Raw genomic sequence first — 24,464 nt, 5'->3', positions numbered from 1 at the left:
CGATCAACTGCTGATGCAGAATGATGGCAGTGGGTTTTTTACTTTACTTACATTCTGGACAGAAAAAGGTGAAGTTCTACACCCTAAACAAAAATAGTGCTAAATGGCACTAAAAGTGGTTCACTGACTTGTACTCATAGGGGAACTATACAGCACCTTTGTCAAATGGTGCTATGTGGGTCCGTAAGAGGAACCCCATTCACCTCCTTACATTTTAGATGTTAGTCCACTCTCATGTGTGCAATGAATTGGAATTTACTACATTGGCAAAAGCTGTTTTGAATTACTTTTATGCTTTTCTAGGATCAAAAAGTCTTGTGTGTGGGCCCTGGAATATTTCCTTATGGGTGGCCTTGGGGGCAAAAAGGATGAGTACCAGGTTATCTTCAAGAAATACATTGTATTTTAATGTCATTTTTAAATCCTTTCCTCAACTTAACTAGACAGTTAAAGAGACAGTTAGAGAACCTTTAAAGATCTGTACAGGGGCTTAACAGGTTCTTTGTATGGGAGTGTTGCTGTATAGCACCTCAGCCACTCCAAAAAAAAAAAAAAACACTAAAGAACCAATGTTTTTTTTATTGCAGTTCTTTGTGTCATATGTTATCAAGAAGATCAGCCGTAGCTTAGACAATTTCGATTTCTTATGCCAACTGACCCTTCACAAGGAGTTTGATTGACAGGTGATCTTACCAATCATAATGCAGAATCTGACATTTTAGTCCGACTAACATACCAGACCATTAACACTGATAACATTAGATTAACACTGGTGTGCATTTACGTCTTTCCGTGATTGAAACATGATACCATCTGATGTTCATTCATGTTTATTTCATGTAGGGATGTTAACCGATGACCGTTTGACCGGTGGTTGACCGTATCAACGTTAACCGGTCAAAGTTGTCGGTAGTCGGTTAAAAAAAAAAGTGATATCTAAATTAGGCTATTATAGACAGTGGACTATACGCTACTACAGTTAGCCATCTCATTCCTCATCTTTTTGTGTTAAGTGAACAAATTATCCCTCACACTCAATTTTTCATAACTCGCCTGTTTGTACTTAATAAACCAATAAAAACATTTGGCGCTAGGTCACAGCGTTTGGGTTCGCGCGCTCACAAGGTTTGCGAAAAGTAAAGGCATCAGGCTAAAACACTCGAGGTTAGAGCGGCGTCTCTTCGGAGCTGTCATTTTCTTAAATGAGCCGTGGCAATGTTTCAAATGAGCTTCTAACCTAGACAAACGCCTTTATTTTCAAAGCGATCACCTTGTACCCAAACCATTTGAAACTAAGGAGCCATTTGTCCTATGATTACATACAACAAGCTCTTCGGCGCCGCGTTTGCGGGACTCATGTTTCGCGCTGTAGGGGATTTTAAAAAAGTGACGTGAGTGGCAGTGTGTGTGTGTGTGTGTGTGTGCGGGAGGCAGAGCGGCAGAGAGATGCGACAGAGTTGCGAAATTGCAGGCGCGTCTCGAAATGGCTGTTATTTCAAATAGCGTACCATATTTTAAACTAATCGGTTAACCGGTTTCAACCGGCTAATGAGGCTCGGTGGTCGGTCAAGAAATTTTTTAGTTTTCGCCATCCCTAATTTCATGCGATAACTAATAAAGAGGAAGAGATTATCAGTTCACGGCTCGCTTGAACTGAGGCACTACAGCGATCTGTCATGACACATTGTAGCATTAGAAAGAAATATTTTTTTTTACTTAAGCATAAAATTTATTACACATAAACATTTAGGCTGCAATGGCCTAACGTAACTATGGAACACAAAAGAAGATCATTTGAGAAACATCTCAGTATTTTTTTTTTCATACAATGAAAGTCATGGTAACCAAAACAGCTTTCTTACCAATAGTCTTCAAAACACCTGTGTTCCACAAAAGAAAGTTTTGAAACAACATGAGGGTGAGTAAGTGATGACAGAATTTAAATCTTTTGCGTAAACTATCCCTTTAATGTTTTTATTATTATTATTATTATTTAAACTCTAAATAAGAAACTAAATCTGCCAGCAGGTTGTGGTAAATGTCTATATGAGTCATTCATTCGATTCGTTTAAATGGCTGATTCTTTCAGGAATGAAGTAAATGGCTCTCTTTATGAACAGGCCTTTGAATCGTTGGTTCACACGATTCACTCAAAACACAAATTCATTCGGAAACTAAACACTGCCATGTTGCTCGAAGACACGCAACAATTCTGCTGTGGCTTTGATATGTTCTCTGCAAAAATACATATTTTGTTTAAAATATAACTTCTGTTGTATAAAATCACATTTTAGCTCATGATAGATTGGGGCAAAATCAGCACTGCAATATTGCTTTTGCTGCCCGTGTGATATTGTGTGATATGTGATATATATAAATATGAAACAACAACTTATACAGGAGCGTTTTGCCCTGATATCTTGAATTTTAGGGCATAACTGCATTTGTAAAGTTGTTGACGTGCATCATATTTGTCACTAGTCAACTATATGACATATAAGATGATGTACAAGTCTGTAACTGTTCGTTACAGTGTTCCATGGATATTGATATGCAGCCAGGAATCAGGTTTCCTGACATTTATATGTGTCTGATTTTGACACCGGGAAAATACATAAAGCAAATTTGCCTGTGATTGCATTTTGTAAATACAAAATAAGTTGTTCTGAATTTGCGTGATCACTTATATGAATGTTATATATATCATCATATCGTCCAGTCCAAAAACATAGTTTTTGTCATTGCTTATTTAAAATCATCCAGTTATGCAGAATTTAAGATGGTAAATATTTAATTGGTGAGCTGTCAATGGGATATATTACAATACAATACACAGGGTATGATTTTACCACAAAATTCAACATACTAACATAAACTGCAAATCCACTGCAAATTTCACTGCCTGGAGTCCATTTGTTTCTCTTTTCTGCAGCTTTCGGTAGTCTGTCAAAATATACCTCAGATTACTTTTCAAATCTATTTGTACAGTCAATTGCAAAGCTCTTTCTCATTGTAGATGTGTTTTGTGCATTCATTTCGCAGCATTCACACTAAAAACCAATGCTGCCATTCAGTCTTTTTGCCACCCAGTGGTCAGGAACGCACCGATTGCCATCACACGCTATTTTAACAAAATCAGGTGCTATCAGTATTGCTGGATTTTATAATTTTTAATCTGTTCATAACTGTTTTATATTTGAATGTATTTTAAAATGCAACTTATTCCTGTGATGGCAAAGCTGAATTTCCAGCAGCAATTACTCCAGTCTTTAGTGTCACATGATCCTTCAGAAATCATTCTAATATGCTGATGTGTTAATAAATATTTCGTATTATAATCAATGTTGAAAACAGTTGTTCTGCTTAATATTTTTGTGAAAAAATTTAATTTATAATATTTTCAGGATTCAGCTTTTACTTTGCATAAAAAATCTTTTTAACTTTATAAATGTCTTTACTGTCACATTTAATGTGTTCTTGCTGAAGTATTAATTTCTTTAAATCTTAACTTAAAAAGCACATACAAGAGTACAAGAGTATGGCAGTAGAAAACAGGAGAACAAGATGGGAAGGAAGAAAAACGGAAAAGAAGGAAAAGAACATTCTTTTGCGAGCAGGCCTTTAGGCGGTCTTCACTACAGATTTATTTGTCTGGTAATTATGCTGTGCTATCTGTTTTTGTTTTCTTGTTTATTTCTTTGGTTGTCAAGAGAACTCTTTGTCAGTGTTTTCCTAAAAAGGATGCACAGTGGGGGGAGAATTGGGTGGTAAATTGAAACAACGGCACAAGAGTCTCGCATTAGAAAGCAGTAATTTCAGCATCTGTAAATGAAGCGTTTAAAGCTACTCGTGTTTTTACCTAATTGCACTTGGTTTACCAAAGCGTGCGCCTATTGCACAGCCTTTAGTTGTTGTTTTGTGTCATGTCCAACTGGCGAAATTGCATTTCACATTTTCAAGAATCTCATTTAAATCAAGCTCTAAGCTAAAATCTTGCTGATTTTGGAGCACTCGGTGCAACTTGTTAAGAGCAGAACTTTAATGCAATGAAAGGAATAGTGTAATTACTCATTCAGCCTAATGTGAAGTTTCTGTTGCACACCGTTAATGCACACCAGTTAGAGACCGAGGGTCAACATAATTGTGCCCGGTTCCCATTCATTAATTCAAACTCACTTTAAATCGGATGCCATCTTCTCTGACCATCTGATCTCAACCCATTCAGGCTGTTCGTGAAACTAAGCAGAGAAAAGAGAACACGGCGGAGCTGAAAATGGCAAGGGCGGCTCATTGAAATACAGCACTTTGCTCTCCTTTTCATATGCTAATTCTCTGCAAAGGGCAGAGATGATGAGGGCAGTGTTTAAGAATAATGATGGAGAACATTTGCCCTCTTTGGACCACAACCAATCTGACGCCCTTCTGCTATTTTCATCACATGTACATTGTCTTAAAATGTCATCTCCAGCACATTACTGGCGCGGGGTAATTTGCTTTGCTTGGAAACTCGTCACATGGACACAGCGAGCAATGAGGGACAATGAAAAAGTGAGCTTCACCTTTGAGAGTAGTTACTTCGGAGCAAAGGCAGGTCATTTTTTTACATTTCATTTTCTTTAGCTAAACCTGCTGAACTGTTCTGAGAGTGCAAGTGCTTTGATGTGCCAACAACACCTCAACATCATCTCCTGTTACTATGATACCGCAGGCCTAGTACTGCATGATGTTCATGACAACAGTAAAACCTTTGCAACTTTTATATTAAACAGCTACATGTCAAAAGTTCCTCAAATCTTTCTTGATTTTATTTTTTTATATAAACCATTGAAGCTCAAAAGGGCCCACCAAGCATATCTTCATTTCTAATTTATCTTTCTCTTTGAACATTTTAGTTGTATGTTTGCTTTGAAATATAGAGAATTCAAGTCAATTTGATTTTTGAAAAGTCTACATTTTATTATTATGCAGCATTTACTTTTGACCCAACGGCCCTTACCAAGTTCGATTTTTTTGCACTTTGCAGTAAAAAGTAAAGTTTGTTCACTGATCTAGACAATTAATTCTCAGGGTTACCAGGTGAGCAGAATCCAGCGAGCCATATTTAGATGTGACAGCCTATTATTTACAATAGAAACTATGACTAAAAATAAAAATACTAGGATAATCAATCAATTAATTGGCTACTAATAATTAATTAAATAATTGTTAATTTTTTCCCCAGGTCCTTGCAGTTTAGGAAGGAAAAAGTAAAAAGCTCTCAACAATGCAATGCAATGCTCTGTTATATTCTCTCATCACTACACTTGCAAATTTGCAATAGTGCTACATAGTGCAAAAGTACTATAATAACAGTAACCACATTTTAGAAACAATGTTTTCGGCATGAAGTGAATTATTGCTAAATAACTTTTTTATAATATTATTGACAATACTGAATGAGACAACTCCCTGAGACAACTGGAGCAAGCCATATTATAGATAACTCTTACATCTTGGATGGGCCTGAGGGCTAGTACATTTTCAAGAAATGTTATTTTTAGGTGAATTATTACTTGAATGTAATTAAAGCTTAAGGAATAGTTAATTTACATGAGAAAACAGTCCAAAACAAATACGTCAATTGATTTTGATGTGAGAGAACAAGAGAAGATGGACTTTTTTTCACTGAAGGAATGGTTTTCATGGATCATGAACTTTGTCAGAAGCAATGGTTTAAAGGAGAATGTCCAGACTTGCACTTCCAGAACAAAAATTGACAGATAATGTACTCAACCCCTTTTTTTTTTAACTTTTTAAGCTCCAACACTGGTCTTTTCTTGCTCTCCCTGAACTCTGTGTATTCTGGCTCAAGACAGTTAGAATATGTCGAAAAATCGTTTTTTATCCCTCAACTTCAAAAATCATTTAAAAATCATCCTACATCGCTGCAGAAGTACCGACCCAGTCTTTGCAAAGTGAACATGCAAAGAAGTTCAGGCAGAGCAAAACAAGACAAGCGTTTGACATTGAAAAGTATATAAATTGTATTATTTTTATAAAAAATAACCGATCGTTTCGCTAGATAAGTCCCTTCTTCCTCGGCTGGGATCGTTTACAATTGCATTTGGGATCATTTGAAGCCACATTTAAACTGCATTTTGGTAGTTCAAATTCGGAGCACCATATCAGTCCATTATATGGAGAAAAATCCTGAAATGTTTTCTTCAAAAACCATAACTTTTTTATCATATTCTTACAACCAAGAAAATCAGTCCTAATGTTTCACTTTTCTTCTACTTGCGTTAAAGGTCTTTAAGGCATGAATGAAGAATGCAGGAACACTGCGGCCTTAAAAACCTGAGATCGCTACGCAATAACATAAGAATACAATAAGAGCAGACTAAACATCTATAAGCATTTTTCTATGTGATCATTTAGAGAACAGATCCTCATAAAGCATTCATCTCGGTCTAGGTAGTTTATCTCAATTCACTAGAGTTCACCATGAAGTTACATCTCGGGGCACATTCATAATTCATAATTTTGGATGATTCACTTTGAACTCACAGAAAACCTAATTACTTGTCTAAAGGAAACAATACGATCATAAAGATAACAGAGTGGCAAAAAACCTTTCAGGAGGAATAATTTATGAGGTGCATCACAAACACAAATCTGCACGCACACACAATCAAAGTTACAGTATGTGCTGATGCAGGCACACAGGCTGTTTTTCATTATAGAGTGTAAATTCACACTCCAAAGACTACAGTGGAAGAACAACTGCAGTAAATGACTGCAATGACTAGCTTACCTAAAAGTATGGTATATAATAATGAAAAAAAGATTTCCCTCCATAATGTGGACTTCGATATTGCCCGTAAGTTTGAATTTCCAAAATGCAGTTTAAATGCAGCTTCAAAGGGCTCTTAACGATCCCAGCTGAGGAGGAAGGGTCTTGTCTAGCGCCAAACAATTGTTTGTTTGTTTTTTGTTTTTAAGGTTATGTTTTTGGGCTATTGCCTTTATTTAGATACGACAGTAGAGAGAAGACAGGAAAACACTGGGTGAAGAGAGGGGGGATGGATCGGCATAGGACCTCGAGACAGGAGTCGAACTCGGGTCACCACAAGCACAGTCGCACCATATGTCGGCACACTAACCACGAGGCTATCGGTGCCGACAACAATTGGTTATTTTCTAAAAAAAAAAAAAAAAATTACAATTTATATACTTTTCAACCTCAAATGCTCATCTTGTCTAGCTCTGCTTGTAAAAAACAATTTGTTAAGTAAGCTTAAAATAATTTGTAAGCTGGCTGCCTTAGAATTTTAAGTTCAGTCAACTCAAAAAAAGTTTATTCAACTTGAAATGTTAAATTATACTAAGTGACAACTTAGATATTTGAGTTGAATCAACTTAAAATTTTAAGGCAGCTGGGTTACTTACCCATCTGTTAAGTTTAGCAAACACAAATATCTAAGTTGCTACTTAACATTTCAAGTTCACTAAACTTACTTTAGTTGACTGAACTTAAAATTTTAAGGCAGCCAGGTTACAAATTATTTTAAGCTGAGTCAACAAATTGTGTTTTTTATTTTGTACAGTGCACTCTGTGTATTCCGGTTCAAGACAGTTAGGGTAGGTCGAAAAACTCCCATCTAATTTTCTTCTCCAACTTCAAAATGGTCCTGCATCGCTGTTTTACCTTTTTTTGTAAAGGGTGTTTGATCTTCTTTGCACATTCATGTTTACTTTGTAAACACTGGGTCGGTACTTCTGCAGCAATACAGGATGATTTTGAAGTTGGAAGAGAAAATGAGATGGGAATTTTTTGACCAACCCTAACTGTCGGAATACACAGAATTCCTACAGAGCTAGACAAGATGAGCATTTGAGGTTATAAAGTATTTAAATTGTCAATTTTTTTAGAAAATAACTGAGAGTTTCGCTAGATGAGACACTTATTCCTTGGCTGGGATCGTTTAGAGCCCTTTGAAGCTTAATTTAAACTACATTTCGGAAGTTCAAACTTGTGAGCACCATAGAAGTCCATTATATGGAGAGAAATCCTGAAATGTTTTCCTTAAAAAACATAGTTTCTTTATGGATGAAGAAAGACATGAACATCTTGGAGGACAAGGGGGTGAGTAAATTGTAAATTTTTGTTCTCAAAATGAACTTCCCCTTTAAGGCTGAATAAATCTGAAACATCTTATATTAAAACATTCAAAATATATAATAATTTGTTAAATGGGTAGAATGTATTACATTAGAAAATTGCAAAAAGAAGACTTTCGGATCCCACTGTATTTTAATAACTCTGACAGCATTGCTTTGTGGAGCCTTGCTCATGTAGGTAAGCTGATTTAATATTTGATCATGACCAGATCTGTCCAATCCCAAATATACAGATTACTTTTGATCCCGCTAAGATGCTAAGAGAAGTATTATTGTCTGGCATAATCATATTTGTGCATCCATCATCATTTCACTTAAAATCAAGAGAAAGAGGAAACTACTGTAGCCGTGTCTGTACAGTAAAATCTTTTTTAAAAAAAATGTTTACAATCATTTTGCTGGCTTTATTGGTTTCTTTATGATGCCCTTGAGATTTCACCTAATTACAGAGAATGAATGGACTCTAGAATGAAATCTTCCATTGGGATACAAACAGTGCTTTCTGCTGCAATAATTTCTAGTGCTTACATAAAAACAATCAGAGAGGCAGACATCTTTGTTTTCATTGAACATTCATTTGAAATATATTAGCATGACTTCTCAAAAAATCTGTGAGCATGGCCTTAAGTTAACCAGCTTCCAGCTTGTGAAACTTTAATTAGAAAGTGCATCCTCACACAAGTCATGCTAACTCTCAAGGTAACCTGCGGCACAGACCTGCCAGACTTTCACATCCGATGACTAGCCTCATCCCAACAAAGAACAAGTGATAAACAATTCATCTTCCATCCAAATTGGAAAATATGTTGATCAGTGAATTCCAAGACTCCAAATTACTGAAGAAAGTGAAACCTTCTCGAAAATCAGCTTAAACAGAGCGGTGAACCACAAAATGAAGCTTGCCCGCATTGCTTGCAGTAATGTGCACTACTTTATACTCATTAGCACTCATTAACACTTATTAACACTCATTCCCACAAAATCTACAGCTAATGGCTTGATAAACGTAAGTGGAGCGCCTGCGCTAATAGAAAAACTACAAGGGTTGACGCATAAGAATTCACAGATTTGCGTGTTGACAAATGTCGCTCAGATCTGCCCTGAAAGTTCACTGATGCAGTTGCAAAACTCGCTTATTTCCATAAATGTTTAATGAAGTTAAACTACAAGCCATTTTCATTTAACGTGAAACAAAAAATCTATAAATCTGTAAATGTATTTGAGAAACTTTGCAGCAAGTCATTCCGAATCAATAAAGCACCACTGGTAGATAAATAGCCCCCAATCCTTTTACACTCTTTACATTTCCTTTGATTGATTTCCTGAAATAAATGAATAAATAAGAAATCACGAAACAAATACAAGCCTTACAAGTGGCGTTCATTACCTTAATACAATAATTCTGCCATGGTTCAAACCTCTTTAACGTACCCTTTGCCAAAGGGGAGCGCAGATGTGCAGAGATGGTTTTTTTTGCACTGGGCTCAGCAGGAAATGGTTCTGTTATAACGTTTGCTGTCCTCGGAGACCTTCACTGAAGCATTAACAATGTGAAGTCCAAGGTCTTGGTGAGGTTATTTTGTGCTGTTCCATTGGTTGTTGGAACATTCTAAAAGTCTACACACACAGGTTTGATCAAGGCACACTCACTGTTCATGCATAGTTCAGCAAAGCACTTGTCAGAAATCATCTACACTTGACATTTTTGAAGAAAATGTGAGTGGTGCTTGCCTGTGCAAATCTTGCCTCCTCAGAGCCAGGGGTGTTGCTATGCAGTTGCTAAAGTCTTCTGGGTGTTCAAAGTCTACACATTTAGAAACTTGACTGAGGTGGTACAAGTAGCCTACAAACATACTGATATGCTTACTGATATTTACCATTTAGGGGAAAATAAGATTCAAAAAAGTACCTTTTGGCTTTTGTTCCTTAGAGTTTCCCACCAGTGACGGCTTTGAGCCTTCTCCCCCCTAAGATTTGAGCTCATTTGATTTTAATTTTATTTTCAGTCACCAAGTGAAAATTCAAATCATTTAGAAAAATAACAGCATAACTCAACGTACAATCTGAGGCATTTTAAAAGTTCTTTTTTTTTCTTTTTTTCATTTAATTATATTTCTAGTCCAAGTGACGAATAAGCATTTCAGTCATTAAATGTTTATTTAGCTATAATACACCTCATCTGAATTCATTCTGGATCATTAGGCATAATGTTATGATGTTTTAGATGCCTGTCTGAAACCAGATACCTATATACACACACAAATGTATTAATTAATAAACTCCGAAAAGTAATGGCACATACTTTAAGTTGCATTTTTTTTTTTTATTCAGTGACAGAAACTGGCTTCCATAAACAACTTGTCTCATCTTTTTTTTTTTTATTTATTATATTTTTATTTCAAGCAAGAAATAAGCATTTTTAGCCATTATATATTTATTTAGTTATGACTAGTTCTAGATCAATGAATTTGTTCAGGATCATTAGACATGATGTTATGATGTCTTAGCATATATACATGAATACAATTTAAATCACTCAGAAAAGCAACAGTAGAACTGTTGGCGATATGGCAAAAAATGTCAATCTTTTAGAGATTTTTTCAGATCGCTTGACCGATTCTCATTTCTTTAATGATGTTTAATTAATAGCTTGAAAATGTAACTACAACATGATTCAAGTAACATTTTTTTAATTAAACCTCTAGATAAAGAATTCTATTCCAAGTGCATCACACATGAAGTTGTCAACATGATGTAAATGTTAAACAAATTACTTGTTAAATGTATTTGCAGAAAAGATGCATGAACTATGACATCTTGTACAAACTTGTCTTATACATATTATATTCAGAAATAATAGTAGGAAAATGCTTTTAAAAAAATCTCAAAAGTCAAGGTAATTCAAATTCAAAATGACTGAAGGTATAACACCAGTAGACTATTATTAACTAGAAATGTTCTGTAAAAGCAATGAACAGCAGCTTTCTGTCAACATGATGCAAACATGAAATATCAGACATACAGCAGTAGCTCTTCACAGTTTTTTTTTTTCAATTGCGCTGCTTCTCCATTGTTTCTTTCTATGTAAACATGGATGCATTTGACTGTTGCACTCGCTTCTCTTGAAATGTCTCATGCATGGAACGACATTATAAAAATACGACGTTCAATTTAAAAGTTTTTCACTCTCATCTTCTATTCCACTGCTTGCGTCGTGGAAATGTGTGTGAATGGCTCCTAGTGATATGAGCGTGTTACACGTGAGCGGTTTAATCACGTGCGCCGAAATGCGGTTTAATCATAATAAATACATATACTTGTAAATATTTCTTAAATGTATACATGACTGTGTTTGTATTTATATACAGTATACATAATAATTACACAAATTACACACACATATGTGACCCTGGACCACAAAACCAGTCTTATGTTGCATGGGTATATTTGTAGCAATAGCCAAAAATACACTGGATGGGTCAAATTTATCGATTTTTCTTTTATGCCAAAAATCATTATATTTTGATATTAAGTAAAGATCGAGTTCCATGAAGATATTTTGTAAATTTCCCACTGTAAATATATCAGAACTTAATTTTCAAATCTCAGTTTCGAGAAATGTACACTTATGACTGATTTTGTGGTCCATGGTCACATATATTAGGCAAACTCAGACTTTTATTTTGTATGCGATTAACCACGATTAATCATTTAACAGCCCTAATTTCTATTTAAAATTGCGATTCCTTGATTTCTAAAAAACAAAATTGTGGCAAAACATTAAATTCGAATTGATCAATAAAATCTGAAAAATCGCCCAGCCCTAAGTATAACTCATCCCTTAATGTGGGGTATTATTTGATTTTATTGATATATTATTTGAATGAATAATAATAATAAAAAAAACAATAATAATTAATTACCTTGGAAAAGTAATGGCATAATTATGGAAGCCCGCTTCTGCCACTGAATAAAAAATAAAAATTATTGACTTTTTAGCTCTCAATTCTGACTTTTTCTCAGAATTGCATGATACAAAGATGCAATTGCCAGTTATAAAGTCGGAATTGCGAGACATAAACTCGCAATTCCGACTTTATAACTGGCAATTGCATCTTTGTATCATGCAATTCTGAGAAAAAAAGTCTGATTTGCAAGTTTATATCTTGCAATTTTGACTTTATAACTTTCAATTGTGAGTTTATATCATGTAATTCTGACTTGATTTCTCAGAACTGAATCAATGAATAAATGAATGAATGAATGTCACTGACTGACTGGGCAGTAAGGTAACTTCTGGACACAGCCCATATTTTGGACATCTTCCTAATCTAATGCATCTGGTTCTCATCAGCCAGATAGTAGAGTAGAGCGCTCCATGACCTCGACTGGATGTGTCAAATAAGAGAGACATCCAAAATATGCCGTGGTGGGTGTATTCCAAATACTGTTCGAGAGGATTTTGACTACATTTTGCTGTAAGTCTTTATTATAACCTCAAACATTAGTCTCTGTCAATCAACGTCTGCTAGAGGCTATTCTCTTCATAACAGCCGTAAGACTCAGTAAGAATGGGGAGCTGCTTCCAGAGTCTAATAAATACTATAAATAATATAAGATCTTTAATATACACTGACCAAAATTATAAACGCAACACTTTTGTTTTTGCCCCCATTTTTTATGAGCTGAACTGAAAGATCTAAGACTTTTTCTATGTACACAAAAGGCATATTTCTCTCAAATATTGTTCACAAATCTGTCTAAATCTGTGTTAGCGAGCACTTCTCCTTTGCCTAGACAATCCATCCACCTCACAGGTGTGGCATATCAAGATGCTGCTTAGACAGCATGATTATTGCACAGGTGTGCCTTAGGCTGGCCACAATAAAAGGCCACTCTAAAATGTGCAGTTTTATCATAGAGCACAATGCCATAGATGCACAATGCATGTTTTGAGGGAGTGTGCAATTGGCATGCTGACTTCAGGAATGTCCACCAGAGCTGTTGCCTGTGAATTGAATGTTCATTTCTCTACCATAAGCCATCTCCAAAGGCATTTCAGAGAATTTGGCAGTACATCCAACCGCCCTCACAACTGCAGGCCACGTGTAACCACACCAGCCCAGGACCTCTACATCCAGCATCTTCTGACTGCAGTTCGTCGTCGTAACTGACTTGAGTGGGCAAATGCTCACATTCAATGGCGTCTGGCACTTTGGAGAGGTGTTTTCTTCACGGATGAATCCCGGTTTTCACTGTACAGGGTAGATTACAGACAGCGTGTATGGCGTTGTGTGGGTGAGCGGTTTGCTGATGTCAACGTTGTGGATCAAGTGGCCCATGGTGGTGGTGGGGTTATGGTATGGGCAGGCGTATGTTATGGACAACAAACACAGGTGCATTTTATTGATGCCATTTTGAATGCACAGAGATACTGTGACGAGATCCTGAGGCCCATTGTTGTGCTATTCATCCATGACCATCACCTCATGTTGCAGCATGATAATGCACGGACCCATGTTGCAAGGATCTGTACACAGTTCCTAGAAGCTGAAAACATCCCAGTTCTTGCATGGTCAGCATACTCACCGGACATGTCACCCATTGAGCATGTTTGGGATGCTCTGGATCAGCGTATATGACAGCGTGTTCCAGTTCCTGCCAATATCCAGCAACTTCGCACAGCCATTGAGGAGTGGACTAACATTCCACAGGCCACAATCAACAACCTGATCGACTCTATGCAAAAGAGATGTGTTGCACTACATGAGGCAAACGGTGGTCACTCCAAATACTGACTGGTTTTCGAACCCCCCCAATACGGTAAAACTGCACAGTTTAGAGTGGCCTTTTATTGTGGCCAGCCTAAGGCACATCTGTGCAGTAATCATGCTGTCTAATCAGCATCTCAATATGCCACACCTGTGAGGTGGATGGATTATTTTGGCAAAGGAGAAGTGCTCACTAACATAGATTTAGACAGATTTGTGAACAATATTTGAGAGAAATAGGCCTTTTGTGTACATAGAAAAAGTCTTAGATCTTTGACTTCAGCTCATTAAAAAAGGGGGGCAAAAATAAAAGTGTCAGTGTAAGTAATTATTTGAGCCTGGTATGAATATGATAATATTTTAATTTTACAGTGTATAGGTATATGGGAATTAGCACCTATCGTGTACAATGTGCTGGAATCCATCAGTAGTATTTCAGTGTCTAAAGTGTTAAATGACTGTTTAGCTGTTGTTCTCGAGGGAAGACACAGTTCTTGTGACTGATAGCTTTGTTTTTATGGTTCTGTAGTGGCGCTTTGAGAGTCACTAATCTTGCCTTCCTGCTTTCAGGATTTTGGCTCACACTGGTCCTCAAGAGAGAGAGGCTATATGCATTGATTCTTTTTACCCCAGTTACTTCCAGGCATTAAATATTCATTAACATACGCATTTTACCCAATCTTAGCCACTGTACTTGCTATTATTAGTCTTTTCATTTTCAGCCCAGTATTATTCTTGGTCACTATAACTTGCCCTGCATAAGCAGTGGTGATTTCATTCAGAACGGCAGTGGGTTGCAGTAATGCATTGCATGGTTAGTCATCCTCCTGTAAGAAAGTACAAACCCACAGGTAGCAGAACACAAAAAGTATTTCAAAGGAGAGACAGAAGAAAAAAAATCAAACTTTATAGTGCTGTGTGGGCTATGTAAGCCTATTGGTTCTCCACATGAGCATTTCCGCATATCCGTCATGCTTGAGAACTTGAGTGGAAATCCCGCTGAAACCCCTACAAAATTAGCTGCAAGACAGCAAAGAATGGTGCAAAGTTTTTTGCTGCGTCACATTTAGTTAATTAAAAAAATCTGTGTATATTACAAGATGTGTGCATGATTGCACTAGACAAAAGTGTTTTAATATTTATGCGTGCCCCCAGTGAAATATTTTTTCTCGCTCGCAAATCTTTATAAATGTGTCAGTGGATGTGTGGTTCTCGAATTAATGTTATTCCAGCAATCAGAGCCAGAAGCAACTTGCCTATTTAAACACGTCCTTACAGATTTTAGAGCCGATTTTACTTCCGTAAGAAATTATTTGGATTTTAGGTTGCACAATCATTATTGTAGGTAGAAACTGTTTGTTTCAAAATGCTGTCGAGAAAAACACTCACAGTGGAAAGTGTGTCACTCAAATCAAGTCACACCTCCTGCAGATCAATTGCTTTAAACAGAAAATTCTGTCAGCACCTACCTATTCACATATCATTCAAAACTCCTGACATATTTTTTCCCTACGCAACAAAAGGAGCTGCTGTTATTAAAGTGCCAAAACTGCTTTCCATTCAATTCATTAAGTTCAGTTGGAATTTTACTTGGCTTACTAAAAAAAATATCATTATTCATCTAAAATTATGTGGTTTGAATTCCTAAGTTGTGCACAATTTACAAAATAAATAAATAAATAAATAACATGCAAACATGTATACATATTACATGTCATACATGTCATTGTAATATATATATATATATATATATGTCATCACTGTTTCTGAAATGACAAAAGGGAACACATAATACTTTGTTTGGGGAAAATAAACAAAGATTTTGCACACATTTTTAGTATTTCAGCATATTTTTAGTAGTGTTTCAGAATGTGATGTGGTCTGTATTCTGTAATGTGATGTGGTCACTACGAAAACATTTCTGTCACTACCGAAAACATGCAGTCACGCATGGATGTTTTGTCAAAAATTAAGTATATTGAATTATCAGCTCAGATGCTATGATTGTGTTTGGTTCAATCTATATTTAAACTAATGAATCCTTAACTTTGAAATTAACATGATCAACTTTATGCCTTTTACAAAGAAAGACTGGTTTAAAACACAACAAATCTCATAAATTACAATTAAAATATTGTAAAAATTTTAATTGTTATTGATTTACTTATAAAAACTGTTTAATAAAATAGCAATATATATATATAGAAATGTGTACCTGAAATGTTATATATTTGCATACATACAAGATTTGTTAAAAAATACAAAATATATATCAGTGTTTCCCCTACCATTATTTAATAAAATATTAATTTTATTAAAAATAAATAAATGTTTAATGCCTTCATTTGATTATCAGAAAAATTAAAACACACAAAAATCTCTGAAAAAAAAAAAGAAAGAGATTGTAGGTCCCTCCCTATTGTTCAAAATGTTGAAACTGAGATTTTTGGACTTAATTTTTTAACTGAAATAAATGTTTTTGTTATTACACAGAGAGAAAAGTACCGAAAAAAGAAAAAAAAAAAAAAAACAGGGTACTGGGCATTGACCCGACACCCGACCCGAAGCCCCCACAGCCCCCCACCCCACCCCAAAACCGGAAACCTAGGGGAAACAGTGTGTGTGTGTGTGTGTGTGTGTATATATATATATATATATATATATATATATAGAAAATGATTATATTTTAGAAATGGATCATTTTATACTCTGCAAAGCTGCAATACCTTAATCAAAAGTGCTGTTTCTTTCTATATCTCTATAAGTGCTGTTTAACTTTCTATATATCAAAGAATCATGAAAAAACAATCAGTTTTACTACAAAAATAAAAATATTTGTTTTTAATTCAATTGTTTTGAAAATGGATAATAATAAGAAATGTCATTATATTAGAATCATGTAATATTACAATTAATTAATTAATTTTATTTAAATAATACATTTTAAAATAGAAAATAATTATTTTAAATTGTAATAATATTTCATAACATTTGACAGTATATTTGATTAAATAAATATAGCCTTGTTTACCATAAGAGACTTATAATATTCTTAATCTTACAAACTCCAAAGTCCAAACTATAAGTATGTAGGCCAGGATCAAACCCTAATTATTATTTCAGGAAACATAAAATCTCAGTCAGAGGTATTGAGTTGGCCTTCAAAAATTGTTACAGTTGTGTAACCACTTGCGTATGCATGTCATTTCTGTTTAGCAGTTGTGTTGAGTTTGTTGCACGTTGCCTTAGTCTTTAATATCTTACAGAACATGGCACACTAAATGTGCTACACAAACCGGGAGTGGAGCGTCGATAAATAATTCAGGTAAATGTGTAAAGAAGGCTGTTGTATTCCACATTAACAGTAATGCTTAACAACTGCAATGTGCTTCGTACATCCCAAGGTTACTCTGTTGATGATTGCTACCAAGGTGTGTTAGAATAGCGTGTAGAGAGAGTGAAGTAATTGAGCTTCTTTGCACAATAAGACCAATCGCATGACATGAAGACACATGGCACACCTCAACACTGTTCACGAGTTCAACTGTTCCCCCATCCCTCCCCTCCAGAAATACCACAGGAAATGCAAACGCATTTTGAATATTGTACAACAATTTCTATAGTCCTTTAAGTGGCAGCTTGTAAGAGGTGTGAATTATTTACAGTAGAAGCCAGAGGAACTGAGAATGGCCCTTTCACAGTGGTCAGTCCAGTCTGGAGGAAACTGTCACAGGCAATTGGCAAATTCTGTTTAACACTGAGTCATAACGTATATATGAATGCCATTTTCATCCGCCCCCGCAACCTCAAATATACTTCCAGTTTACAAAGTCTAATATTATACAACAGCAACAGTCAGTATGTGACCATAGGATACATTTCAGATTAAATTTTAATTAAACTATAATAATGTACAACTTCTAAATCAAAATTAGTCCCTGATCTCCATTTCTAAAGGGGTCTGGTCTTAATAACAATATCTGACCCAATGTACAATGAAACTGAAGCAGTCTGTTGTGGTCAGATAACCAGAATGCATTTGATTATATTGTCAGTGTTGGTAAAATATAAGCAAATCTTCTCTGGACAGATGGGAGAAGCTAAAAAACACTTAAATATTAGCAGCTCGGCTTAACAGTTGAAAAGCAGAGAATGGAAGCATTTAGCCGAAGTGTGTGATACTATCAGCTGACCACTTAGTCGACTGTCTGTGTAGATATAAGCCTGGAATTAATGGAAGGGCTGCATGTGAAATGAAAGAGAGCGCCATCACACAGGGCAAAACGAATATAAATATTAGAAAAACATCCATAAATCTCCAATCAAAACATGCTGACATTAGATCCAACAGTGCACCAACAGTTGTACTGAATTACATGAACTAAAAGCTTATCGACCTCTTAGATGTCTTACTATTGGAGGCCCCTTTTTCATTTCGGCCTAAGTGGCCTGTTGGGATGCTGTAATGTAGTGCATTAGTCTCCCTGTACTATAAAACATTTATCCAGTGGGACAGCGTGATTTCATATTAAACCAGTGCAGTCTTTCTAGTTAGTATCTTCATTACAGTTGAGTGAGAAGTAATTCTTACTCATTTTGAAATGGAAAACAAGTTAAGCTATTTTAAACATATCTCTGTTCACCAATACAATACATCAGTGACCTTCCTAATATTTGCTCTGTTTGATTACAAAATCAGTGTAAGTAGCACAAAGCTAAGTTACGTTAACAAATCCTTTGATCAGGCAAATGCGATAAAGGGAAAAAATGAAAAAGCTGTCATGGGAATACTAGGAACAACATTATTCGAATTAGAAACTGATATGAGTTTTAAAATTAATACTGTAGTATAATTAATATTTTTAAATATAAATTTTAATTTAATTAATTTTATGTGATCCTGGACCACAAAACCAGTCATAAGGGTCATTTTTTTTAAACTGAGATTTAGGATAGGACAATATTTGTTCAAGATACAACTATTTGAAAATTTGGAATCTGAGGGTGCAAAAAAATCAAAATATTGAGAAAATCGCCTTTAAAGTTGTCCAAATGAAATTATATAACTAACTAAAATTACACAGCTAAATATCTTCATGCAACATGATCTTTACTTAAGATCCTAATGATTTTTGGCATAAAAGAAAAGTCGATAATTTTGACCAATACAATGTATTTTTGGCTACTGCTACAAATATACCCGTGCTACTTATGACTGGTTTTGTGGTCCAGGGTCACATTATATTATATTATATTATATTTAAATTACATAACCCCTCACAGAGAAAGTGCTACAAAAACAGACAGATACACTTGATATGATTAACCAAATTCCATTTTATTTTTTCCAAATTCCATTTTTTTTTTTTTGTTTAAATTTTTCTGGATTTGTTTTTTTTTTTCCATTTTAATTTTACCAGACTCTGTTTTAATTTAAAAATATTAATCAAAAAGCTTGTTTAATTAACTGAAATCATGAAACTTTAATTTAATTTAACAGCAATTTATTAAAAGTTTAATAAAAATGACATTTTTAAGGCTCTATGAAATAAGTTTTTTTTTCACTCTCAAATTTAGTTTTATTTTTTACCAAATTCTGTATTTTTCTGGATTCAGTTTTAATGGTTTCATTAAATGTTAATAATCAAAAGCATCTCTAATTCATTGATTTAATTTAACAAATTATTATTATTATTTTATTATTATTATTTATTTTAATAATAATAATTTGAATAACAATTTCATAATAATAATTTTATTAGTTCATTAGTAATAGTACTATCATTACATTAATATATTTCTGTTACAGGATTTTGACGGGTTGCTGTGAAGACCTTCAAGTTTCTGTTTGTATATGATATGACGATTTGAGTTTTTCTCAAAAGAAACAGTAAAATGCTTATGAAGTGACTCTCAGAGCAGTTCTAGAGATTATGTTTATGTGTTGATGTACTCATATATTAAGACAGCAGAGGCTGAAAACACTGCAAGCATTGCACGCATTTCATAAATTAAATTCATTTTAATGACTGGATTCTGCAATTCGTCCACGTTTTCCGCATTGCGAAAATCATAGGGCTCTATAAAAGTTTGTGAGTGACGGCTGTTTACAACATATTGAAATCTGTGGAACATTCTTCAAGTGCACAATCCATGCAAGCCTACTCAACAGTATGTATCAATTCAATGTTCAAAACCCCCTCATGATTCACCATGGAGCATGGCGTAAACTGAGAGGGCATGAACTAGCATCCAGCTCCTAGAAGTGAAGTACTGCCCACAACAGTCCCACATTTGCACAGGTCATTACACAGGAATCAATTGTGTGTTCATATGCCACTTTCAAATAGAACGCAAGCCAACACACTGTGAAACATGAAGATAATCACACCATTTGACCACTGAATGTCAACTACTGTAAATATCACAGACCCTAGATAAACACATCCAGTGAGTAACATTGACAAATGGCTTTGTGCCATGATGAATAGAACACATCCATGTAATCTGTATAAGCAAAATGAAAAAAATAGCCTGAAGTTATTACCAGCTGCCTACTATAGGAACATCATGGAGTCCACAATATTAATAAATAGATAATTGTGCATTGCGAGTTCCACCTCTGTCGACACATGCTTGGCTTCAGGTGTTTTCAACCACAAGCGAGGTCATATGCACTTTATTTTCTTTTTTACTAATCCAAACAGTCTTCCATTAGGTAAGAGTAAATCTGTCATTGTAATCCATTTGACGTCAGATAAAATAGGTTTTCCAGTCGATACTTTATGAATATTGCCTACATCCCATTATGAGCAACCCTTTGCAATATTCTGTAGGCAGAAGGACACTCAACTGTTTCTATGTAGGTTTCTATAACAGAATGAACGGTTGACATGAGCAGCTTAACCTACATAAAATTCTGTCAAAGGGAATTTAATAACCTTCCATCATGTCCTGTTACTGTTAAATCACACATCTCAGTTCATGGCTCCTCTTTACGTTGAAACAATGACAACTATTAAAACTACTACTTGATTGCCACTGACAGCACAATAAATAAATATGAAATGACACTGTCAATTAGTCCTCAAGCATTTAAATATTATGTTAATAAGAAATGACACTGAAATATTATGGAAGACTGACGTTAGTTAAATGCCTGGCTGCAAGAAGCTATTGATATTATTAGAATTTTCAAAAGAACAAAAAAAATTATTATGTTTTAACAGGTTTCTGAACTAGAGAAGGTTTCTGAACTTCTGAATTTGTAATTGATCTTTTAAGTCAAAACTTTACTGTGACTTACAGTCACTGTAAAAAATGTTTTAAAAAATATTACAATATAACATCAAAACTACTTATTAAAAACATAGAAAACATTACAATAAGGTTGCATTAGTTAACATTAGTTAATGTATTAACTAACATAAATGAACATTCAGCAACACATTTATTACAGTATTTATTAATCTTAGTTAATGTTAATAAAAATGCAGTCGCTCATTGTTTGTTCATGTTAATTCACAGTGCTTTAACAGCTGTTAACAAGCACAATCTTTTATTAATAATGCATTAGTAAATATTGAAATTAACATTAAGATTAATAAGTGCTGTAGAAATATTGTTTATTCTTAGTTTGTGTTAACTAAATAATTAACTAATGTTAACTAATGAACCTTATTGTAAAGTGTTACCTAAATATATAAAAAACAATACAAATTAACTTTAGAAATGTTAAATTATTCATATTTTTAGAAGTAAACAGTAAGAATTAGAGTAAAATTAATGTAAAAATATATAATTTATATTCATAATAAAAGTAAGTTAATGTATAAATTACTATTCAAATTATGTTGTTTATAAATAGAAAATATTAATTTAATGGTAAACTATTGTTTAAATGTATGAATCGACGTATAACTGTTGAAACGACATTCCCATAATTTGGGAGCTATCACACTTATTTTGTCTTACTGTTGTCAGTTATTCACATTAGATCTACAGCATTTTATATTGCATTTTAGATTACTCAGTTCATATTTAGTGCATTCATTTTTGTGTTATGCATTATTATAACGGTGTTCTGTATTGGTAAAACTGTGCTCTGTCTTTATCAATGGCCACAGTTGATAGTAAGGCCACTTTAATTTGTTATGGGTCATTTAATTTGCACCACCTGTCATTAGCTAACTGTATCCGCCAGTGCAGTAACATACAGATTGTAATTTTAAATACGCTGATATATCAACATTATATAACTGAATAACATATGTGACCCTGAACCACAAAACCAGTCATAAGGGTCTCTTTTTTTTAAATTTACATTTATACATGATATAAAAGCTGGATAAGCTTTCTATTGATGTATGGTTTGTCAGAATAGGACAATATTTGGCCGAGATACAACTATCTGAAAATCTGGAATCTGAAGGTGCAAAAAAACAAAAAAACAAAATCTAAATACTGAGAAAATCACCATTAAAATTGTCCAGATTAAGTTCTCAGCAATGCATATTACTAATCAAAAAATATTTTTAATATCTTAATATCCTAATGATTTTTAGCACAAGAGGAAAATTGTTTAATTTTGACCCATACAATGTATTTTTACTTATTGTTACAGATATACCCATGCTACTTATGACTAGTTTTGTGGTCCACGGTCACATATACAGTTAGGAATGATACAGTGTAGCCCTTGTGACAACTTCCCCATGTGACAACTAGCCCCATACATACTTTGCAGTAAGTCTGACAACCACAGATCTTTAAGCTTTGATCAAGCAATGCATCTCTAGTGATAACGATATTTCAACACGTTGTATCAATATCAGCAATGACGCTTGGCAACATGTTTCATTCAGAAGGCAGCGACTGTGACCACAAGCTACTGATGCCCCACAATGCACCTGTAACGCAGGAACTGTCAATTGACATGTAAGCTATAGGGCCTACATCACACTGGATATCATTGAGAACGAACATGCACATCTACCATCTACCTCGCAAGGTCACGACAGCTCTGTAAAGGCTATTGTACGTCGCCGCTACGTCTGTTTGACTTACCGTATACTCCCTGGCAAAAAACGCCTTCAAATAGTGCGGCCAATAACCACAGGAGAGCAAAGATAATATCCATCTTCACGTTAGTCTGAACATATCCAGCTCCTCAAGCGGCGAACAGTTGAAGGCAGTACGTGCAGTCCAAATCTCCCACCTCGCCTGACAGTATCATCAAGAAACAGCTGAAGTAGTGTCAGTCAGAGATGTCTCGCTAGTCATTTCTCGCCAAATCAATGCAGATGTTTTCACCAAATTGGTCTGGGCGGAGATATAAAGCTGTGACAGATGAGGAGGACGAGCATCAAACCTTCAGAGCGGGTCTCCTCCTCACACCTTCGCCGGCGTTAAGCACCGACGCGACTGGCGAAAGTAAATGACAGCGCCATGGGAAACACGCGCGCTATTAATCGCATCCACCTCTTCGACGTTCCCAAAAGATAACACTGCGGAATTTAATGCGAAAAATAACCAATAACCGACGAGACCGCCGCTCACAGCCTCTTCGTGGCTACAGGATGCCGGTGAGGCAGAAAGGCACGCCGAAAAAAGCTGCTCCTTGATGCTGAGGGGAGCGCTCCTATAGTAACACTGTGATTCTTCGTCTCCAGCGGATAAAAAAGGTGAAATCCGTGATCTCAAAAGAGCTGTGTGGGCCAGCTTTACTTGTCGAAAGTCTCTGACCCCAAAAACGATGACACACTAACAGATGTGTCAGAATGCCTATTTTCAGGATAAACCGTAATTTAGACGGGATGAAATGTGAAGGGTGGTCGGGCACGCTGCGCCATACGTACTGCGCTGGAACGCCGGAGCCCAGCTGGCTGACTACGTCAAAGAGCGCGTGAGTGAGTGAGTGAGCGCGCTCGGATCTCATTTGTATGAGAAGCACTCCCGCGCTGAGAACGTTCGCAGCAGAGCAACGTGAACTTCATTATAAATTAAAGGCCTCTAGTCTAAATGGTATACATGCTTTCTGACGTTCGGTCGTGCGTTTGGCGTTTTCTCGCACTGAAACGGAAGATGATGTAGCCGCTATTAATTTCGCCGCGCATCCTCCTCCCCTGTCGACTTTGTAACTATCAAATGAATGGTTTTTCCTTTCATTACCAACATCAGCAACAGCGCGATTGGCTGCGAGGCTATACACTGTGAAACATTTTGTCATTAACTCGGGTAATGTTAATATGCCAATATGTTTGAGCTAATGAAATCTGTTACTGTAATACTGATGATGACAGGTGGTGGAATAGAAGGCCACATGATGACTACATGTATTCATCACCACTGCTTTCACTAGCAACCATGAACGGTGATCAGACACTGAAAATAATGCTGTAAAATGAACTAAATAACTAATATTTATCACAAAACTTTAAATAACAAAATAAGGTGAAATCTTAAAAAAAGAGATAGAGTTATGAGAATGGGCATCAATTAGGTGATTTATATTAAAAATGTTTTACATTTATA

The 24,464-nt window shown here is 35.3% G+C and overlaps 1 protein-coding gene across 1 annotated transcript in view; it reads right to left on the bottom strand.

The window, feature by feature from the left end:
• mdga2a (MAM domain containing glycosylphosphatidylinositol anchor 2a) overlaps positions 1–23,867 on the bottom strand; it is a 194,019-nt gene extending 170,152 nt beyond the window's left edge. The window contains exon 1 of the mRNA XM_051133144.1: positions 22,998–23,867. Within this exon, the coding sequence (XP_050989101.1) occupies positions 22,998–23,070 (73 nt within the window). The 5' untranslated portion in view covers positions 23,071–23,867. The remainder of the gene's footprint in view (positions 1–22,997) is intronic.
• Between the last annotated feature and the right edge of the window lie 597 nt (positions 23,868–24,464).

Source organism: Labeo rohita, chromosome 17 (assembly GCF_022985175.1).
Source record: "Labeo rohita strain BAU-BD-2019 chromosome 17, IGBB_LRoh.1.0, whole genome shotgun sequence".
NCBI classification, from domain to species: domain Eukaryota; kingdom Metazoa; phylum Chordata; class Actinopteri; order Cypriniformes; family Cyprinidae; genus Labeo; species Labeo rohita.
Note: the sequence above shows the minus strand (reverse complement) of the source record. Positions and strands in the feature narration are given on the sequence as shown.